The 15,284-nt window shown below is 58.0% G+C and overlaps 1 protein-coding gene across 6 annotated transcripts in view; it reads left to right on the top strand.

Annotated features, from left to right (window-relative positions):
- The window catches only part of SNED1 (sushi, nidogen and EGF like domains 1), a 52,857-nt gene that overhangs the window by 11,781 nt on the left and 25,792 nt on the right, over positions 1-15,284 (top strand). For 4 of the 6 annotated variants that reach the window (XM_045845855.1, XM_045845854.1, XM_045845851.1 and 1 more), the window contains exons 4-16: positions 248-410; positions 2,846-2,971; positions 3,471-3,584; positions 4,710-4,823; positions 5,101-5,214; positions 9,041-9,166; positions 9,397-9,501; positions 9,767-9,877; positions 10,416-10,553; positions 11,666-11,782; positions 11,956-12,072; positions 12,235-12,348; positions 12,616-12,789. In XM_045845855.1, the coding sequence (XP_045701811.1) occupies positions 248-410; positions 2,846-2,971; positions 3,471-3,584; positions 4,710-4,823; positions 5,101-5,214; positions 9,041-9,166; positions 9,397-9,501; positions 9,767-9,877; positions 10,416-10,553; positions 11,666-11,782; positions 11,956-12,072; positions 12,235-12,348; positions 12,616-12,789 (1,633 nt within the window). The remainder of the gene's footprint in view (positions 1-247; positions 411-2,845; positions 2,972-3,470; positions 3,585-4,709; positions 4,824-5,100; positions 5,215-9,040; positions 9,167-9,396; positions 9,502-9,766; positions 9,878-10,415; positions 10,554-11,665; positions 11,783-11,955; positions 12,073-12,234; positions 12,349-12,615; positions 12,790-15,284) is intronic. The other 2 variants (XM_045845856.1, XM_045845857.1) reach the window with 1 other exon arrangement.

Below are 15,284 nucleotides of genomic sequence, written 5' to 3'. Positions count from 1 at the left end.
GGGGTGCCAGGCCCAACCACGCCCTTGGCTCAGGGAGCTGTCCCTTGCTGTCAGGACTCACTGGGAGGCTGCTGATCCTTGCAGGGCGGGAGGGCACCCATAAGCCTTAGAGCTCTCCAGTTTCCAAGGCTGTCCCCCCCATGGGCTCTTAGACCCTGGGAACCTGGGCGGGGGGAGGTGGGTGTCAGGAACTTTCGGAAGACCTGAGGACCCGCCCGCACCTGCCCCTACTCTCAACAACCCCCAGGCCGGCTTCAACGCGGGAGATGGGCGGCGCTACTTCAGCATCCCCGGCTCGCGCACCGCCGATATGGTCGACGTGGAGACCAGCACCAACGTGGGCGTGCCCGGGCGCTGGGCGTTCAGAATCGATGATGCCCAGGTGCGCGTGGGGGGCTGCGCCCATGCAAGTAAGAGCACCGAGCGCGCGGCTCGGGCGCCGGGGGCGTGGCCTCGGGGAGGGGGTGGGGCAATAGGGGGCGGGAAGGGGACTGTCGCTGGTCCTGCCCACCGCGTCTGCAGTCCTGGTTGGCTGGCCCCCGAACCTCAGCCTTCTCCTGGTGGGGAGCGGAGGACCTTAGCGTCACTGCTCGAGGTGGGAGGGGATACCCGCTGGAGGGCACGATTTGCTGTGCAGAGGAGAAAAAATCCAGCCTCCTTCCTGGGCCGGGCTGGGCACGGGGGCGCCTGGGTCCCCAGGACCACCCCAGGGGGCAGGTGTTCTGTTCACCCCATTTCGCCTTTCCTGCTGGAACTCGCAGCTGGTTTGACAACCTGGACATCCATCTACCCAACAGGAAGGAGACACCCAGGGGTCCCTGACACCCAGGGGCCTTCTGGCCCAGAACACACAGCAGAGGGGGTAGGGTCCACCCCAGGTTGAGAGTGGGACCGGAGGAGGACAGTTGGACTGGCTGCAGAAGGGTGTGTGGCCCTGGGCGAGTCACAATGCCCCTGAAACTTTACTACTTACAAATAGAGGGAGGGGTGTCAAGCGGCTGACCCAGACACTGCGCCCACAGGGGCTGATCACAAGGCCTGCCAGGCCTGGTGAGGCCAGTTCGGGACCTGCCCTGCAGACTCACCTCCATCCCCATGGGGACCCACGCCACCGGGAAGGGCCGCTTCCCCAAACATCACATCCGCGAGAGACCCACGGGGGGCCAGGGAGGGTGTGCGCACGGGAGGGACAGATACCGCTTGCATGTTTGGGGCAAGAAGATTCACAGAGGACTGGGGATGGTGCCCCCTGAGAGAGACCTGGGAGCCCGAGCCCTCCAACCCACTGGGGCACTGAGTGGACCCCAGTCCTGAGTTTGAGCTTAGCCGGGGTAAGGGCACTGGGAGCCCAGGAGCCAATGATTTTATTCCTTCCTCCAAGGGTCAAGCCCTCCTGCACCCCAGGCCGGGGCTCTGAGCAGCGAAGGTTCAGGGCATGGGGATACCATTGTAGCAGGTGCTTCTTTTGGTGGGCCACAGAGAGCTCTGGCTGTCACCTGCCAGTGGCCAGGGGCTTGGGTTGTGGTTGAGGGGTAAGGTGTGGGTGCAGGTGTGGACTGGTGTGAGTGGGTGTCAGTACAGGTGGGGAAAGGTGGGTGAACAGGTGTGGGTGCAGGTGTGGCCATGTCTATGCTCCCCTGCAGAAGCTGCAGGCTGTGACCCTGAGGAGTGGGGTCCTCAGAAGAGGGGCTACAGTCTTTCGGAGACCCCTCTTCCATGTAGAGGTGCCTCCCCCACCTTCTGAGGCCTCTAGAGGGAGCGGGGGGAGCAGGCAGGCTGGTCCCTCCACACCAGCTGCAGAGAGGCTCTTGGGAGCTCGGTGCTCGGTGGGGGGCGAGGTCCCGAGGGCCAGCCCCCTTGCGTCCCCACCACCCCACTGCAAGCCCAGGAGATGCAGCCGGGGAGGGTCAGTCCTGAGGTTACACACGTCAGCTTTACTGGGAAGGGAGGGCTGTGTGTTCACCCCCAGAACCCTGGCTCCTGAGCAAAGCTTGTCCAGGCACAGGCAGCCGCCAGAGACAGGGTAGCCAAACCATGTGGACTGAGAGACAGTACGGCTCAGTGATGGCAAGGTGCGGTCCCACAGCCTTGATGGCACTCTGGGCTGCAGGGTCCTCCCCAGAGTGTCCACCCCTCAATGCCATGCCCACTCTCCCTGGGGCCCTCCTAGTAACTGACCTTGGGACGCTGCCCATAACCTGCCACTCTGTGCTGACCAACCACAGACTTCAGCAGCCTTCCTCCTCTGGAGGGCCCTGCGGGCTGCCTGTCCTAGAGGGCCAGGTGTGCGGGTCCACTGGCCCTGGGGGACCCCAGGAGCTACCCCACCCTGCCAGCTGGGAGACACCACCTTCCACAGCTCTGACCACAGGCCTGGTTGTGCACACAGGGAAGGCGTGTGTGGGACTATCTGATTTCTGTGACTGAGGCAACACTGGGACTACACTGCAAGCCCAGAGGGTCTGAGGGCTCCCCACAGCCTGGGGTTTCCACACGGGGACCCCCCCGCCTTGTCCACAAGGTGCGCTCATGTCTCCCTGTGTTGCTGGGAGCCCCTCGGACAAGTTTGGAAGCTGACAGATGAATGGGATAAGAAGCTGCTGTGGGTGCAAGGGACTCTCGAGAAGCCTGCCTTCCCTGGGCAGCCAGAGTCTCAGGAACCGAGTCACACGCCCGTGGGAAATGCAGACGGGGGGCAGGGGACAGTGTGGACCCCTGCGCAGCCCTGAAAGCCAAACCCTGGACACTCGACTGCCGGGGGGCAGCACAGCCATTCCTTGAGATGGCACCTTTGGGTCAGGGAGGGCAGAGGGAGGTAACATCTCCACTCCTCCTGCGTCCGCAGCCTCCGTGTGTCTGGCCCTGCGCCCGTGCCTCAACGGCGGCAAGTGCATTGACGACTGTGTCACCGGCAACCCCTCCTACACCTGCTCCTGCCTCTCGGGCTTCACGGGGAAGAGGTGCCAGCTGGGTGAGTTCACCGCCCACACCGCCCACTGGGAGGCAGTGGGCTCTGGGCAGGGGTGTCGAACTCGTTGTCACCGGGGGCCTCATCAGCCTTGCGGTTGCCTTCAAAGGGTCGAATGTGGTTTTAGGGCTGTACGTAACTGCTCCTCAACAGTTAGGTGAGAGCTTGGTGCTGCCACCGGGTAGAAACAAGGTGCCAGGCTAGATAAAACAAGGTGGAGGGTCGGATTCGGCCCGTGGGCCTTGTGTTTGCCGCCTGTGCTCTAGAGCAACCCTGGAGGCAAAGCCACTGCCCCCAAGAGCCCAAGGTCAAGGGTCTCTGTCCCTATGGCATGGGATGATGACATACATGGGGCACCGCCAGGGGCGTCAAACCCGGTGGGTTCCTGACGACAAGCGTGGGAGGTGGGTGCTGCAGCAGCCCCCCGAGCCCACCGCCCCAGGTGCCAGCAGACCCTCCCGACCTGCTTCCTCCACTGAGGCCCCAGCCGCCTGCTTTTCAGACGTGAATGAGTGTGCTTCCCAGCCGTGTCAGAACGGCGGCACCTGCACGCACGGCGTCAACAGCTTCAGCTGCCAGTGCCCGGCTGGCTTCGGGGGACCCACCTGTGAGACAGGTACGAGGAAACCTCCGGGCCCCCAGGTTGCCCTGGCTGTGGGATGGCCAGGTAGTCCTGCCCGGCCAGAGGGCAGTGGGCAGCCTGGGGGGAGAGCGGGGTCAGCAGGCCGCAGAGGGCTTGGCGCAGCACCTGGGCCACCCAGAGCGGCCGAGGGCCCTGGCACTCGCACCAGGGAACGGCCTTGGAACAGGCCGGTGCCGTGCTCCAGATGGGTCCCTCTCACCCCGGGACCAGCTGGAAGGGAGCGTGGGGGCTCCGAGGTCAAACAGGCAGCTGTGTGTGGAAAGCAGCACCATCTGCCCCCACCTCCTTCCTGCCTGCACCCTGGCACCCTGAGCCCCGGAGGCTCCGGCAGGAAGGAAGGCTGTTTCTCTCCAGCCCTGGGGCTCTCACAGCTGGGCCATGGGCTGGGGTCCTTCTTGAGATGCCCCTTGCCTCGCATGGTCCAAGGCCTCTCTGCTGCCCACAGGCCTCGGCCACCAAAACACCCGCACACCTGGGGGCCGGGCCCCCAGCCCCTCCTCCCTCCCCGGGGCCCCCACAACACAGGGAGGGCTGCATGTCCATCCGCTCGTTGGGGATCCATCTGGTCACTGTCTTGCGTTGTTTGGGGAACCAGCTGTCAGCGGGACACCGAAGGCAGCGGTGTCCCCACCGCGGCACTCTGCTGTCAGTGGCCAGGAGGGAGCCAGGAAGCCGGGGTTCCCGGTGAGAGGCAGCTGGGAGGGCGGACAGAGGCGCGCTGCACCCCTCACTCCCACTCGGACTGGGGTCCAGTGCCTTCGCCGGCCGGCCCTGCAGCAGCGTCACCTCCCCCACCCCCGCCACCCCGGGACCATTCAGGCCCCTCCTGCTCCGCTGGGCGCCGCTGCTCCTCGAGGCTCCGCCACGGGCTGAGTCCCCACCAGCTAGGAAGGCTCTCAGCCAGCGCCGGAGCCCCGCGCTGACGCTGCTCTCGTCGCAGTCGGCCCGGCGACCCCCGCCGCTGAAAAACAAACCGGTTCAGACGAGCTTTCAGCGGCCTTGGGTCCGGACTGCCCCGGGCAGCGTCCCCGCCGCCTGTCGGGGCCCAGGGGCCACAGCCGCCAGGATGCCAACGGCCTTCCACCCTCCGCCCCTTAGCACAGTCTCCGTGCGATGCCAGAGCGTGCGCGAACGGCGGCCAGTGCCACCTGGTCAGCGGCTCCGCGGTGTGCGCGTGCCCGGCGGGCTACACGGGCGACGACTGCGAGACTAGTGAGCAGCCAGGGCCCCGGGAGGCGGGGAGGGGCGGGGCTTCCGGGCGGGGGCGCGGGATGGGGCGGGGAGGGGCGGGGACTTGGGTGGGGCAGGGAGCGGACAGGGGCGGGGCTCGTGGAGGGGAGGGGAGGTGCTCTCTCCATTCCCGGGAAAGGGCGTGGAGGGAGGGGAGAGGGGCGGGGCTTGTGGGAGGGGCGGGGCCGGTGGGCGGGGCGTGGAGGAGCCGGCAGGAGCTCCTCCCCGCCGAGCCCAGCTCGCGCCTCCACGCCCGCAGACCTGGACGAGTGCGCCTCAGGGCCGTGCCTGAACGGAGGCTCGTGCGTGGATCTCGTGGGGAACTTCACCTGCCTGTGCGCAGAGCCCTTCGAGGGACCACGCTGCGAGGCAGGTAATGGCCTCGGGCTCCCCACAGGTGACAACGCTTTCGGGTCGCCGCCCTCTGTCCCTCGCTGCGCGGCTCGGCCCCAGCCTGGCCCCTGAGCCGCGGACGGCCACCCCGTGCTGAGTGAGGCCGAGCGCGGGCCTGCCCTCCCGGGAAGCGGAACGGCGGTGGCCACTTGGCGGTCCCTGCTCCCGCGGGAGAGGGCTGACCGTCACACCCTCCCTTCGGACCCCAGACCCCGGGCCAGGCAGGGGACCAGCGCGGGAGCCCGTTACTGCGCGTGACAGATCTGCTCGTTCCCGCCCTGCCCCGCGTTGCCTTAAATGCTGGTGAGGACGCGGATCTACTGAAAGACCCACGGGACGCCGCGGCCCACAGAGTAAACCCGGGGCTCGCGCCCTGACACTGTGCGCGCGTGGCTCCGGCGCAGCTGGGCCGGCTGCGCCCCGGGAGGGCTCGTGCGTGACGCACGAGCAGGTTTACCGCGAGTCTAACCACCTGCGGAGGGCTCGTGCCACTGACGCGCAAGTAAGGCGCGGCCGGGCCGCTGGGGGCGCTGTGCCCCCCGCCGGGCGCTGTGTCCTCGGAAGAGGGCAAGGCTGGCGGCGCAGGGCGGGCAGGGTGGCGCGCTGTGCTGTGTGGTCACCCGAAATCACGGCACCTGTCCCCGTTCTCCTTGCCCAGGTTTGTTTATCTCCCAGAGAGAGGGAAAGGGAGGGGGAAGGTCCATGTGCGAGAGAAGCCTTGATCAGTTGCCTCTCGTGCGCCCCCACCCTGGGACCCGGCCCACAACTCAGGCCTGTGCCCTGACCGCAGTAGAACTGGCGACCGTACCCAGATTTTTATCTCAATACCAGTGTGTTTAACTAAACTCTAGTCAGAAAACAGTTAAGTGGTTTCGAACGATTTTGCAAAGAAACCACGTTTTGTCCAGAAGAAGAAAGCAAATGAAAGCAAACGGGAAGAAATAACAGAACTGACATTCTACCCCTGGCATCTGCTCAGTAGCCACATTACAAGGTGCAAAGCTTGACATTCTAATCAGATCCAACAAGAAATTGGCCAAAACTTGGAGATTACTGAAAAGAGAGAGTATCTAGCCTCCTGCTCCTGCCAAGAAGGATTAGCTGTGCTGAGAATTTCCCTTTCACCACTAAGAGCTAGAAAATCAGACAAAATATGCGAAACAACGTCTCTCAGCCGCTGGACAATGGACTGCACAGGACTGTTGCCCCCAAGAAGCAGGAATGAGCTGAGTGGGCCCTAGAGTTGCCTAATTCTGACTGGGGGCAGTTTCCAGCCCGCTGTGACCTGAAGGGTCCAGACTCCAGCAGTCCTGGGTCTCCGAGTCGAGAAGACAGAGACTCGAGTTTGCTGGCTGGAATCTGTGACCAGAATATCGGCGAGAACAGAGCTGCTAGAGGTGGGGTGAGATTGAGCCCTAAAGCTCTGCAGACAGACCCCTTGAGCCTTTGCTCAGTGCAGTCCAAGTGGGTGAAGTCGGCACAGCTGGGAGCTGAAAGTCAAGCAACCCCTAGCCCTTAGCAGCCAAAGCGGAGGGAGCTCCTCACACCCAGGGCGGGCCAACACTGTGTGGGGTCTTCAGTGCAGCATCGCCATCATAGGGGGGACAGATGATTGCTGAGCTAAAGGAGAATCTGACCTGCCCCAGCAATCCAAAAGAAAGTTTGAAAGGATCGAACTGATCGCAAGTAATTTAGCCACATGCCAGAATAAAATCCTGCACTCTTCAAAGGAATAAAACAGAACCCAGAACCTTGAAATATACAATCAAAATTTATCAGGTTTACAGAGACTTAATAAAATATGGCCCACAACCAGGAGAAAAGTGGATCAATAGAAACAGATGCCAGAAATGACTGAATCAGCGAAGACGAATATTTAATCACCTATGATGAATTGTTCTATGTACCCAAGAGTGCTGCAGGAGGAAGACACAGGAGAAGTAGGAGGTAAAAGAGAAACTTGTAGAGATGAAAAATATAATATCTGAATTTTAAAACCACACTGGACTGTGTTGACAGCAGACTAGACTCTGCAGAAAGAGACATCAGTGAATATGAAGGCAGAAGTGGAAACAAGTCGACACGCAGCACAGAGTGGGACTGAAAGCCAGCTCTTCCGTGACGTGGACATGCATGGAGCCCCAGGTGGAGGGAAGTGCTGGGTGCCCAGCAAGTACATGAGGAAGCATTTGCTACACTTGATGAAAACTAAAACATATCCAAGAAAAGCATGAAGAAAACCACATGAAGCCACATCACAGTGAACTTGCTGAAAATTTCAAAAGCAGCCAGAGGAAAAATACAGAACCCATATGGAGAAACGGGGTGGCGGCAGCCAACCTATCCAAGGCCAAAGACGGTGGGGCAGCGCCCCTAACACACGGAAAGGAAAACACAGTCAAACTGCTTTCAGAAATGAAGGTGAAATGAAGACTTTTAGACAGAAGAGAACTGAGGGAATTCATCACCTTCATATCTGCAGTACAAGAGATGTTAAAGGGAACTCTTTAGACAGAAGAAAATGGTACCAGATGAAAATCTGGATCCTCATCAAGGAAAGAAGAATTCTAGAAATAACTTTTTGGTTATCTTTTAATCTCTTTAAATGTAATTTTAAAACAAAATAATGATACATTTTGGAATGTATAATATAACCAGAAATAAGTTATAGGATACCAATAGCTTGAAGCAGAGTATGCCAGCTTTTTCTGCAAAGAGCTGGATGTTAATATTTTTGGCTTTCTGGCCATGTGGTCACAGCCACTCAGCACTGCCAGTATACCACCCAGCAGCCAGTGTGTAAACAGAGGGGCACAGCAGAGTCCAAAGAGACTTTATGGTCAAAATCAGCATCAGGCAAGATTTGGTCTACGGGCCACCATGTACCAGCCTCTGGGCAAAGGCAGTATAACATTGCCAGGTCCTCCATTATGTATGGGGGGTGTCTGTGACCCCGAAGAGAGGAAACAGGGACGTCTTGGGGGTGACAGAATGTGCTGATCCTGACCATGGCGGGGGTCACATAAATCTACACATGAGTTAAAATTCATGGAAGTGTACTGCGAACAAAAGCCAATTTTACTATGTATTAATTTAACAGATAAATTCTGAAACATGAAGAAATGAGCATCGAAGAAACGAAGAGGGAAGCTGGCTTGGCTTCCCTGGAACAAGTACTGCGTACTGCGGGGGACGAAGAGAGACCTTTCCTAAAGACAAAGGGAGAAATTCACCAAGAGGCTGCAATGATTCTAAATACACTATTGATACGAATCAGGACACACGGGGCGAAAGCCAACAGAGGCGCAGGAGAAACAGACGCTTGTCGGTGGAGAGTTCACGGTGGGCACACGTGGACAGCAGTGGGCAGGGGCAGGCCCGCCCGGCCCTGTCGGCCAGTCTGGTCGGGCGGGCACGCACATGCTGGTTCTCTTCAGGGCCCAGGGAGCTCTCACCGTGACGGGCCATCCTGCCACCATGAAATAAGGCTCAATAAGTTGAAAAAGATTGTGTTACCTGACCATAGCGAAATTAAACTAGAAACCAGTGACTGAAAGGCACATAGAGAATCCCGGTATTTTACTAACAGACATGCTCAACCAGAAGCATCTGGAGACCTCCAGCCTTGCTGGGCCCTTCTCACCCTTGCTTCTCATTCTGCTCCCAAGAGGGGCTCATGGAGGAGGGGCAGCTGGAAGGCAGCTTCCAGGAAACAGGCCTCAGGCCCAAACTCCACTTGGCACCGAGAACAGAGGCTAAACTGCTGACATGTGCTATTGCTCTCCTAACCACTGTCTTTCCTACAGGAAGCCCCCTACTTCCCGACACCTGCCTCTCGGCCCCTTGCCAGAATGGGGGAACCTGTGTGGACGCGGACCAGGGCCATGTGTGCGAGTGCCCCGGAGGCTTCATGGGCCCCGACTGCAGGGACAGTGCGTGTGGCTAGGCTGCGGGGCTGCGGGGCTGCGGGGCTTCAGTCGGGCTAGGGCTTCCCTGGGTGTGTGTGCAAACACTGTGACAGAGGGTGTGTACGGGGGTGGGGGGGCGGTGCACAGCAGCTCTCACAGGAAGGTCACCAGGAGCAGGGGAGGGCCCCAGCACCCCTCCAGCACCCGCCCTCCAGCACCCCTACACTGGAGGCTCCTCCCTCTCTCTGTGGCAGGAACCCCTGACAACTGTGAGTGCCGCAACGGTGGCAGATGCCCAGGGGCCAACACCACCCACTGCGAATGCCCCACAGGCTTCTTTGGGGACTTCTGTGAATTTGGTAGGTGCTCAGAGCTGGGGCAGGGGACACCTCGCCTGTCCCTGGCTGTCCTCCAGACCCTGGCTTGGGCCTGGACCAGGACCCACAGGCGCAGTCCTCGACCAGTGGTTCTGTGACCCCCACCCCCCCACAGGAGGGAGCTGGCAACAAAACGGCCTCAACCTGGTCTCCCTGGTGGGGTCACTGGGTCTTGCACAGTCCCACCCTTGTCAAGGACACAAGGTCCCAGGAAAACCTGAGACAGGGCTTCATCTTTCCTCCGCAGAAGTCACAGCCACACCCTGCAACATGAACTCCCAGTGCCCTGACGGCTACTGCATGGAGTATGGTGGGAGCTACCTGTGCGTCTGCCACACCGACCACAACATCAGCCACTGTGAGAGGGGTGGGGGCAGGGACGAACCTGTGGGCTGGGGAGCCACCCAGAAACCTGGGGGTTGGTGTTGGGAGGAAAGCGACGGGTTCTCACTGGGCACCACAGAACCTGCAGCAGGTGTCCTCCCTCCCAGGCCTCTGTTACATGGCCTGGCCTCTGCCCACCTTCCCTGCAGCAGGCTGGCCATGGGAAGGACACCTGGTGGCCATGCAGCGTCCTCCTGAGCCCCTAGCTTAGCTGTGAGCATAGGTAATGCATGCGTAATGCACGTGGCTAACCCACGTGCCGCTAGGGACCCATCAGTGCGCAGCTACCCACACAGTGTGTAATGACGTGAGATGAGGGTGTCGGTGAACCACAGCCCCACCCCAGCTCCAAGAAGAGGGAGGCTGAATTTTGGAATAATTAGGAATAAAGGGAATTCTGTGGAGGGGTCTTAGAGCCCACCAGGAGGAATCTGGACCCAGCAGTGTATTTTAGGTGGCGAAGGTTCCAGGTAGGGCGTTGGGGTGGCCTTCCCTATTGACATGGGCTCCAGGGCCGCCCTCTGACCCCACAGCGCTGCCCTCACCCTGCGACTCGGACCCCTGCTTCAACGGAGGCTCCTGCGAGGCCCATGAGGACTCCTACACCTGCGAGTGCCCGCGCGGGTTCCATGGCAGGCACTGCGAGAAAGGTGGGCGTCAGCACCTCGGACAGCGCCAGGCCAGGCAGCCGCCTGTGGGCCTGTGCCTCCCCTCCTCAGTCTGATCAAGACTGCCCTCAGAATACCCCTCAGTCCCTGCTCAGCATTTTTCCAAATAGATTTTAGAATCATTGATTTGAAAAAAAATTCCCTAGGACTTTGTTAAATCTAATTCAACTTAGAGAACGTCGACAACATTTAGCCACTTGAAAGTATAACTATTTTTCCCCCAGTGCCTTCCATGTGTCGCCAGCACCCCTGGACTGTCCCTTTCAGGCCCCCAGAACCCCGAGTTGAGAGCCTGGAGGGCCATCCTCCTGGGGCACAGGCAACTGTGCCACCAGTGTCCCCTGCAGCCCTCCCGCCCCCTCGCTTGTGGAGAGCCCACCCGAGACCTGGTTGGATTTACCTGGAACCCTCTCCTGCCCTCACAGTGGCCCAGGGGACAGCTCCCTGATACCCTGACCCACGGAGCCCCCACGGCTCCCCCTGGAGCAGGCAGAGGCCTCACCACTCAGTTCTCCTCCCTGACAAAGGCACCCCACGGGGATGCCGGGGGCTGCTCTCAGGACGCTGTGGATAGAACATGGACATGCAGCCTGAGAAGCACCTCGGGGTGGGGGGGATATAGGGGCCGTGCATGATGGGCAGACCCCTCCTGCTGCGCCGTGCCCCCGTGAACACCAAGGAGGCCGAGGGGCGACCCCTGGGTGTGACTTAAGGTTGGGACAGATACGTCCCTGGACTGGTACCTCAAGTATGTGCATGAGCGAGCACGAGCCCTGGGACATGAGCTCCTGGTGCTGGGGACACACAGGGCAGGAGGCTGCCGGGGCCGCAGGGTCCTGCAGGAAGGACAGTGTTGCAATTGCCAGACTGCGGGCTGGCTTTCCACGGGAAGGGCCAGTGGTCCCAGGGCCTTGGGCAGAGGAGAGGGGTTGGGCGGGCAGAGGCCCCCAGGTGGAGTGAGGGTCTCCAGATGGGCTTGGCCCTTGATGCTCCCAGGCCTGCAGGGCCCATGCATGCCCAGGGACCGGGGAGACATGAGGGGTGCCGTGGGCTGTTGGTCACCCGCCTCCAAGTCTCTCTCTGCCCCTCCACAGCCCGGCCTCGCCTGTGCAGCTCAGGGCCCTGCCGGAACGGGGGCACGTGCAAGGAGGCAGGCGGCGAGTACCAGTGCAGCTGCCCATACCGCTTCACCGGGAGGCACTGCGAGATTGGTGCGGCCCCGGGCTAGCAATGGGGTGGGGGCAGGGGACCCTGGCCTGCTGCCGTGTCTGCTTGTCAGGAATGTCCCTGTGGAGGCTCCCAGCTCTGGGATGTCCAGGACCGGGGGAGGGGCAGCGGTAGTGGGCATGCGACACCTGACCCCAGTGGTGCCTTCTGCTCCCAGGGAAGCCGGACTCGTGTGCCTCAGGCCCCTGCCACAATGGCGGCACCTGCTTCCACTACATCGGCAAGTACAAGTGTGACTGTCCCCCAGGCTTCTCCGGGCGGCACTGCGAGATAGGTATGGTGGACACAGCCCAGCTGGAGACCAAACACAGGCCCCAGCAAGGCTGGCCCAGGCAGGGGTTAGGGGGTCCAGCGGCATAGGCGGGGGCACCCCAGTGCAGCCTAGAGGCCAGTATGCAGGACAGTGATGGGTGATAGTGACCCTGTGACCTTGCAGCCCCCTCCCCCTGCTTCCGGAGCCCCTGTGCGAACGGGGGCACCTGCGAGGACCTGGGCACAGATTTCTCCTGCCGCTGCCGAGCAGGGTACACGGGACGCCGATGCCAGGCAGGTGAGAGGGCAGAGGGGCCATCAGGGGGACACAGGAGTTCTTCCCAATCCTGGGAGAGCAGAGGACAGCGGGAAGGGGGTGCAGGGGACGGAGGGGAAGAAGGAAGGGAAAGCTCTGGGAAGCCCATCCTGGAAGTCAAGGCACCTTTGCCGTGGGATGGGCAATGTGGGGAGCAGGGGTCCCGGGTCCCGTGGCCTGGTGGGCAGAGGGCTGAGCCGTGGGGCTGGCAGTGCCCCGCAGTGCAGACGGACGGCTGTGTCCTTGCAGAGGTGGACTGCGGCCCGCCTGAGGAGGTGAAGCACGCCACGCTTCGCTTCAGCAGCACACTGCTGGGCTCCGTGGCACTGTACTCATGCGACCAAGGCTACAGCCTGAGTACCCCCAGCCCCGCCCGGACCTGCCAGCTGCAAGGCGTCTGGAGCGAGCCTCCCCAGTGCCATGGTGATCTGCGGGCCCTTGCAGGCGGGCAGGTGGGCGGGCACTGTGGTGAGGGAGGGGCCCGGGGGTGCAGTTCAGACCCTGCCCCTGCTTCCTTTGTTCTCCTGGAGAAGTGAGCCCATAGCCCGTGATGACGGCGGGGACAGCCGGCACTAGTTCTGCTCTGGACCTTTCACTAAGGGCTCGCCATCCTCAGACCCGCAGACTCTGCAGACCAGGCAGACGAGGCCCGGAGGGAGGGGCCAAGGTTGAGGCTCAGGCCACGCCTCCTGCTCCAAACCTTTCCAAGAGATACCCCTAAAGCGTAAGGACACAGCAAGACAGAGTATGGGGGAAATCAGGTGAATTCCAATCAACATATAGTGGGTGTAGCTACATTACCCTCAGGCAAAACAGACTGTAGACAGACAACATCATTATAAAAGGGGAGGGTCTCTCCAATTCACCAAGAAGATACAACTGTTACAGACATTCAAACATCAAATTCAATAGTCTCAAAATATACAAAGCAAAAATGAACAGACTGAAGGAAGAAACTGACAGGTTCGCCATAATATGGGGAAAGTTTGAATCTCCTCTCAGTTTCGGTTAAGGAGCAAAAATAAATAAATAAATAAATAAATCAACAAAAAGAAGATTTGAACAATATAATTAACAATTTAATTCATTCTCTAAATACAAAAAAAATAGTTAAGAACAAGAAGACAAATACTTAATTATGTTCAGACATTTTTAAAGATACTGAAATAGCTCATAAATCAAAGAGAAAATCACATGGCCAGTGAAGATATTGTATAAATGAATAACAATGATCACTTTCTCTGTCAAAACATGTGATGCAGCAAAAGCCATGCTCTGTGGGAAATTTAGAGCCTTAAACACACACATTAGAAAAGTTCAAAATTACAGAACTCACTGAGTCCGGAAGTTAAGAATACAACACGTGACACTGAGGAAGGAAGGGAGGGGAAAGAGGCGCCACAAGCAAGAGCCACAATTGATGAAACAAGTCAAAGCCACAGTGGACGAGACAAACAGCACTGGCCTTAGTTCTCTGACAAGCTCACGAAAGGGGACAAAGCTCCATCCAGACTGGTCCGGAAAAAACAAGAGCACTAACTTCAGTCTTTACATATGAAGCAGGGGATAGCCACAGACACACCAGAGATTAAAAAGGTAAGGGAGTACTACTGACTGGTCTAGACAAACAAATTTGAAGCCTTAGAAGAAATGGATATTACATACATAGAAAAATATAACTTATCAAAAATGACTCAAGGAAGTATAGAAAATCTACATAATTCTGTAACTATTTAAAGTAATCGAAGCATTTTCCCACAAAGAAACACCAGGCCCAAACAGGAAAACCCTACCATACAGCCAAGAACAGACCACGGTAACATTAGACAGGATTTTCCAGAGAGTGGGACGCAAAGAGCATGGATCAGCCCCTTCTGGGAGGCCAGCGAAACCCTGAACCAACACCAGGTATGGACAGTTGGAGGGAGTAAATTACAGGTCCATAAAACATACAAACAGAAATGCAGAAATTCAACCATCTACCAAGACTAGATACACCACTATCAAATGGGCTTGCTGAAAGAATAGTTTGATACTAGAAAAATCTGGTACATTAACCAACTGAAGAAGAAAAATCATAAGAATCTCAACAAATGCACAATAAGCATTTGACAAAATTCATGCGCATTCATGAAATAGTCTTACCGAGCAAGGAATAAAAATGTACCTCCTTATCCAGATAAAAATAACAGGATGCACACACACACACCTCTAGGGACAAATGGTGGTAAAAAATGCTTTATTGGAGGGAAAACTTAACAGAGAGAAGGGGCAGAGCCCGCATGGCCACCAGGTGCTTGCTACCCTGCAGAGAAGTACGCGCCGGGCAGGTACAGCTAGAATGGCCACACCGTGTGAGCAGGACGATGACACTGCGTGTACTGACACAGGAATGGTTCAGGCTGCACCCAGAGAGCTGTGGAACAGAGTTTCCTGATCCTTGCTATACAGGAAGTTCATCTGGAACTCAAACGCAGTTCTGTAATGCTGAGGTACAACAGGGGAAGGAAATCAGCATCTGAGGGAATTGACTTAAGCTTCTTCTCAGACCTATAATAAATATGATCCTAAATAGAGAAATATACCCCTTAAAATGGGAGCCCATTATTATTACTAGTTCTAACCAGTATTGTACTGGAAGTACTAGCCAATGCAGTGAAGTAAGAAAAAGACATTAATGCCATGAAATGCTAAAGGAGGAAGTAAAAACGTCAGTGCTTGCAGCTGATATGGTTATCTTTAACCTACAGGCAAACTACTGAAAAATGATAGGAAATGTAACATGTTTAGTGGATATAGGTTATAATAAAATCAATTGCATTTTTATATATCAACAACATTTAGAGAATTTAATGATAAAAATACATATACAGAGAAGAATTAATGAAACCATAATCTGGTTCCTTGGAAAGTCAGTG

The sequence above is a fragment of the Phyllostomus hastatus genome, unplaced genomic scaffold (assembly GCF_019186645.2).
Source record: "Phyllostomus hastatus isolate PE091 unplaced genomic scaffold, TTU_PhHast_1.1 phas_contig_477, whole genome shotgun sequence".
Lineage (NCBI taxonomy): Eukaryota > Metazoa > Chordata > Mammalia > Chiroptera > Phyllostomidae > Phyllostomus > Phyllostomus hastatus.
This window is presented reverse-complemented; position numbering and strand designations above follow the sequence as displayed.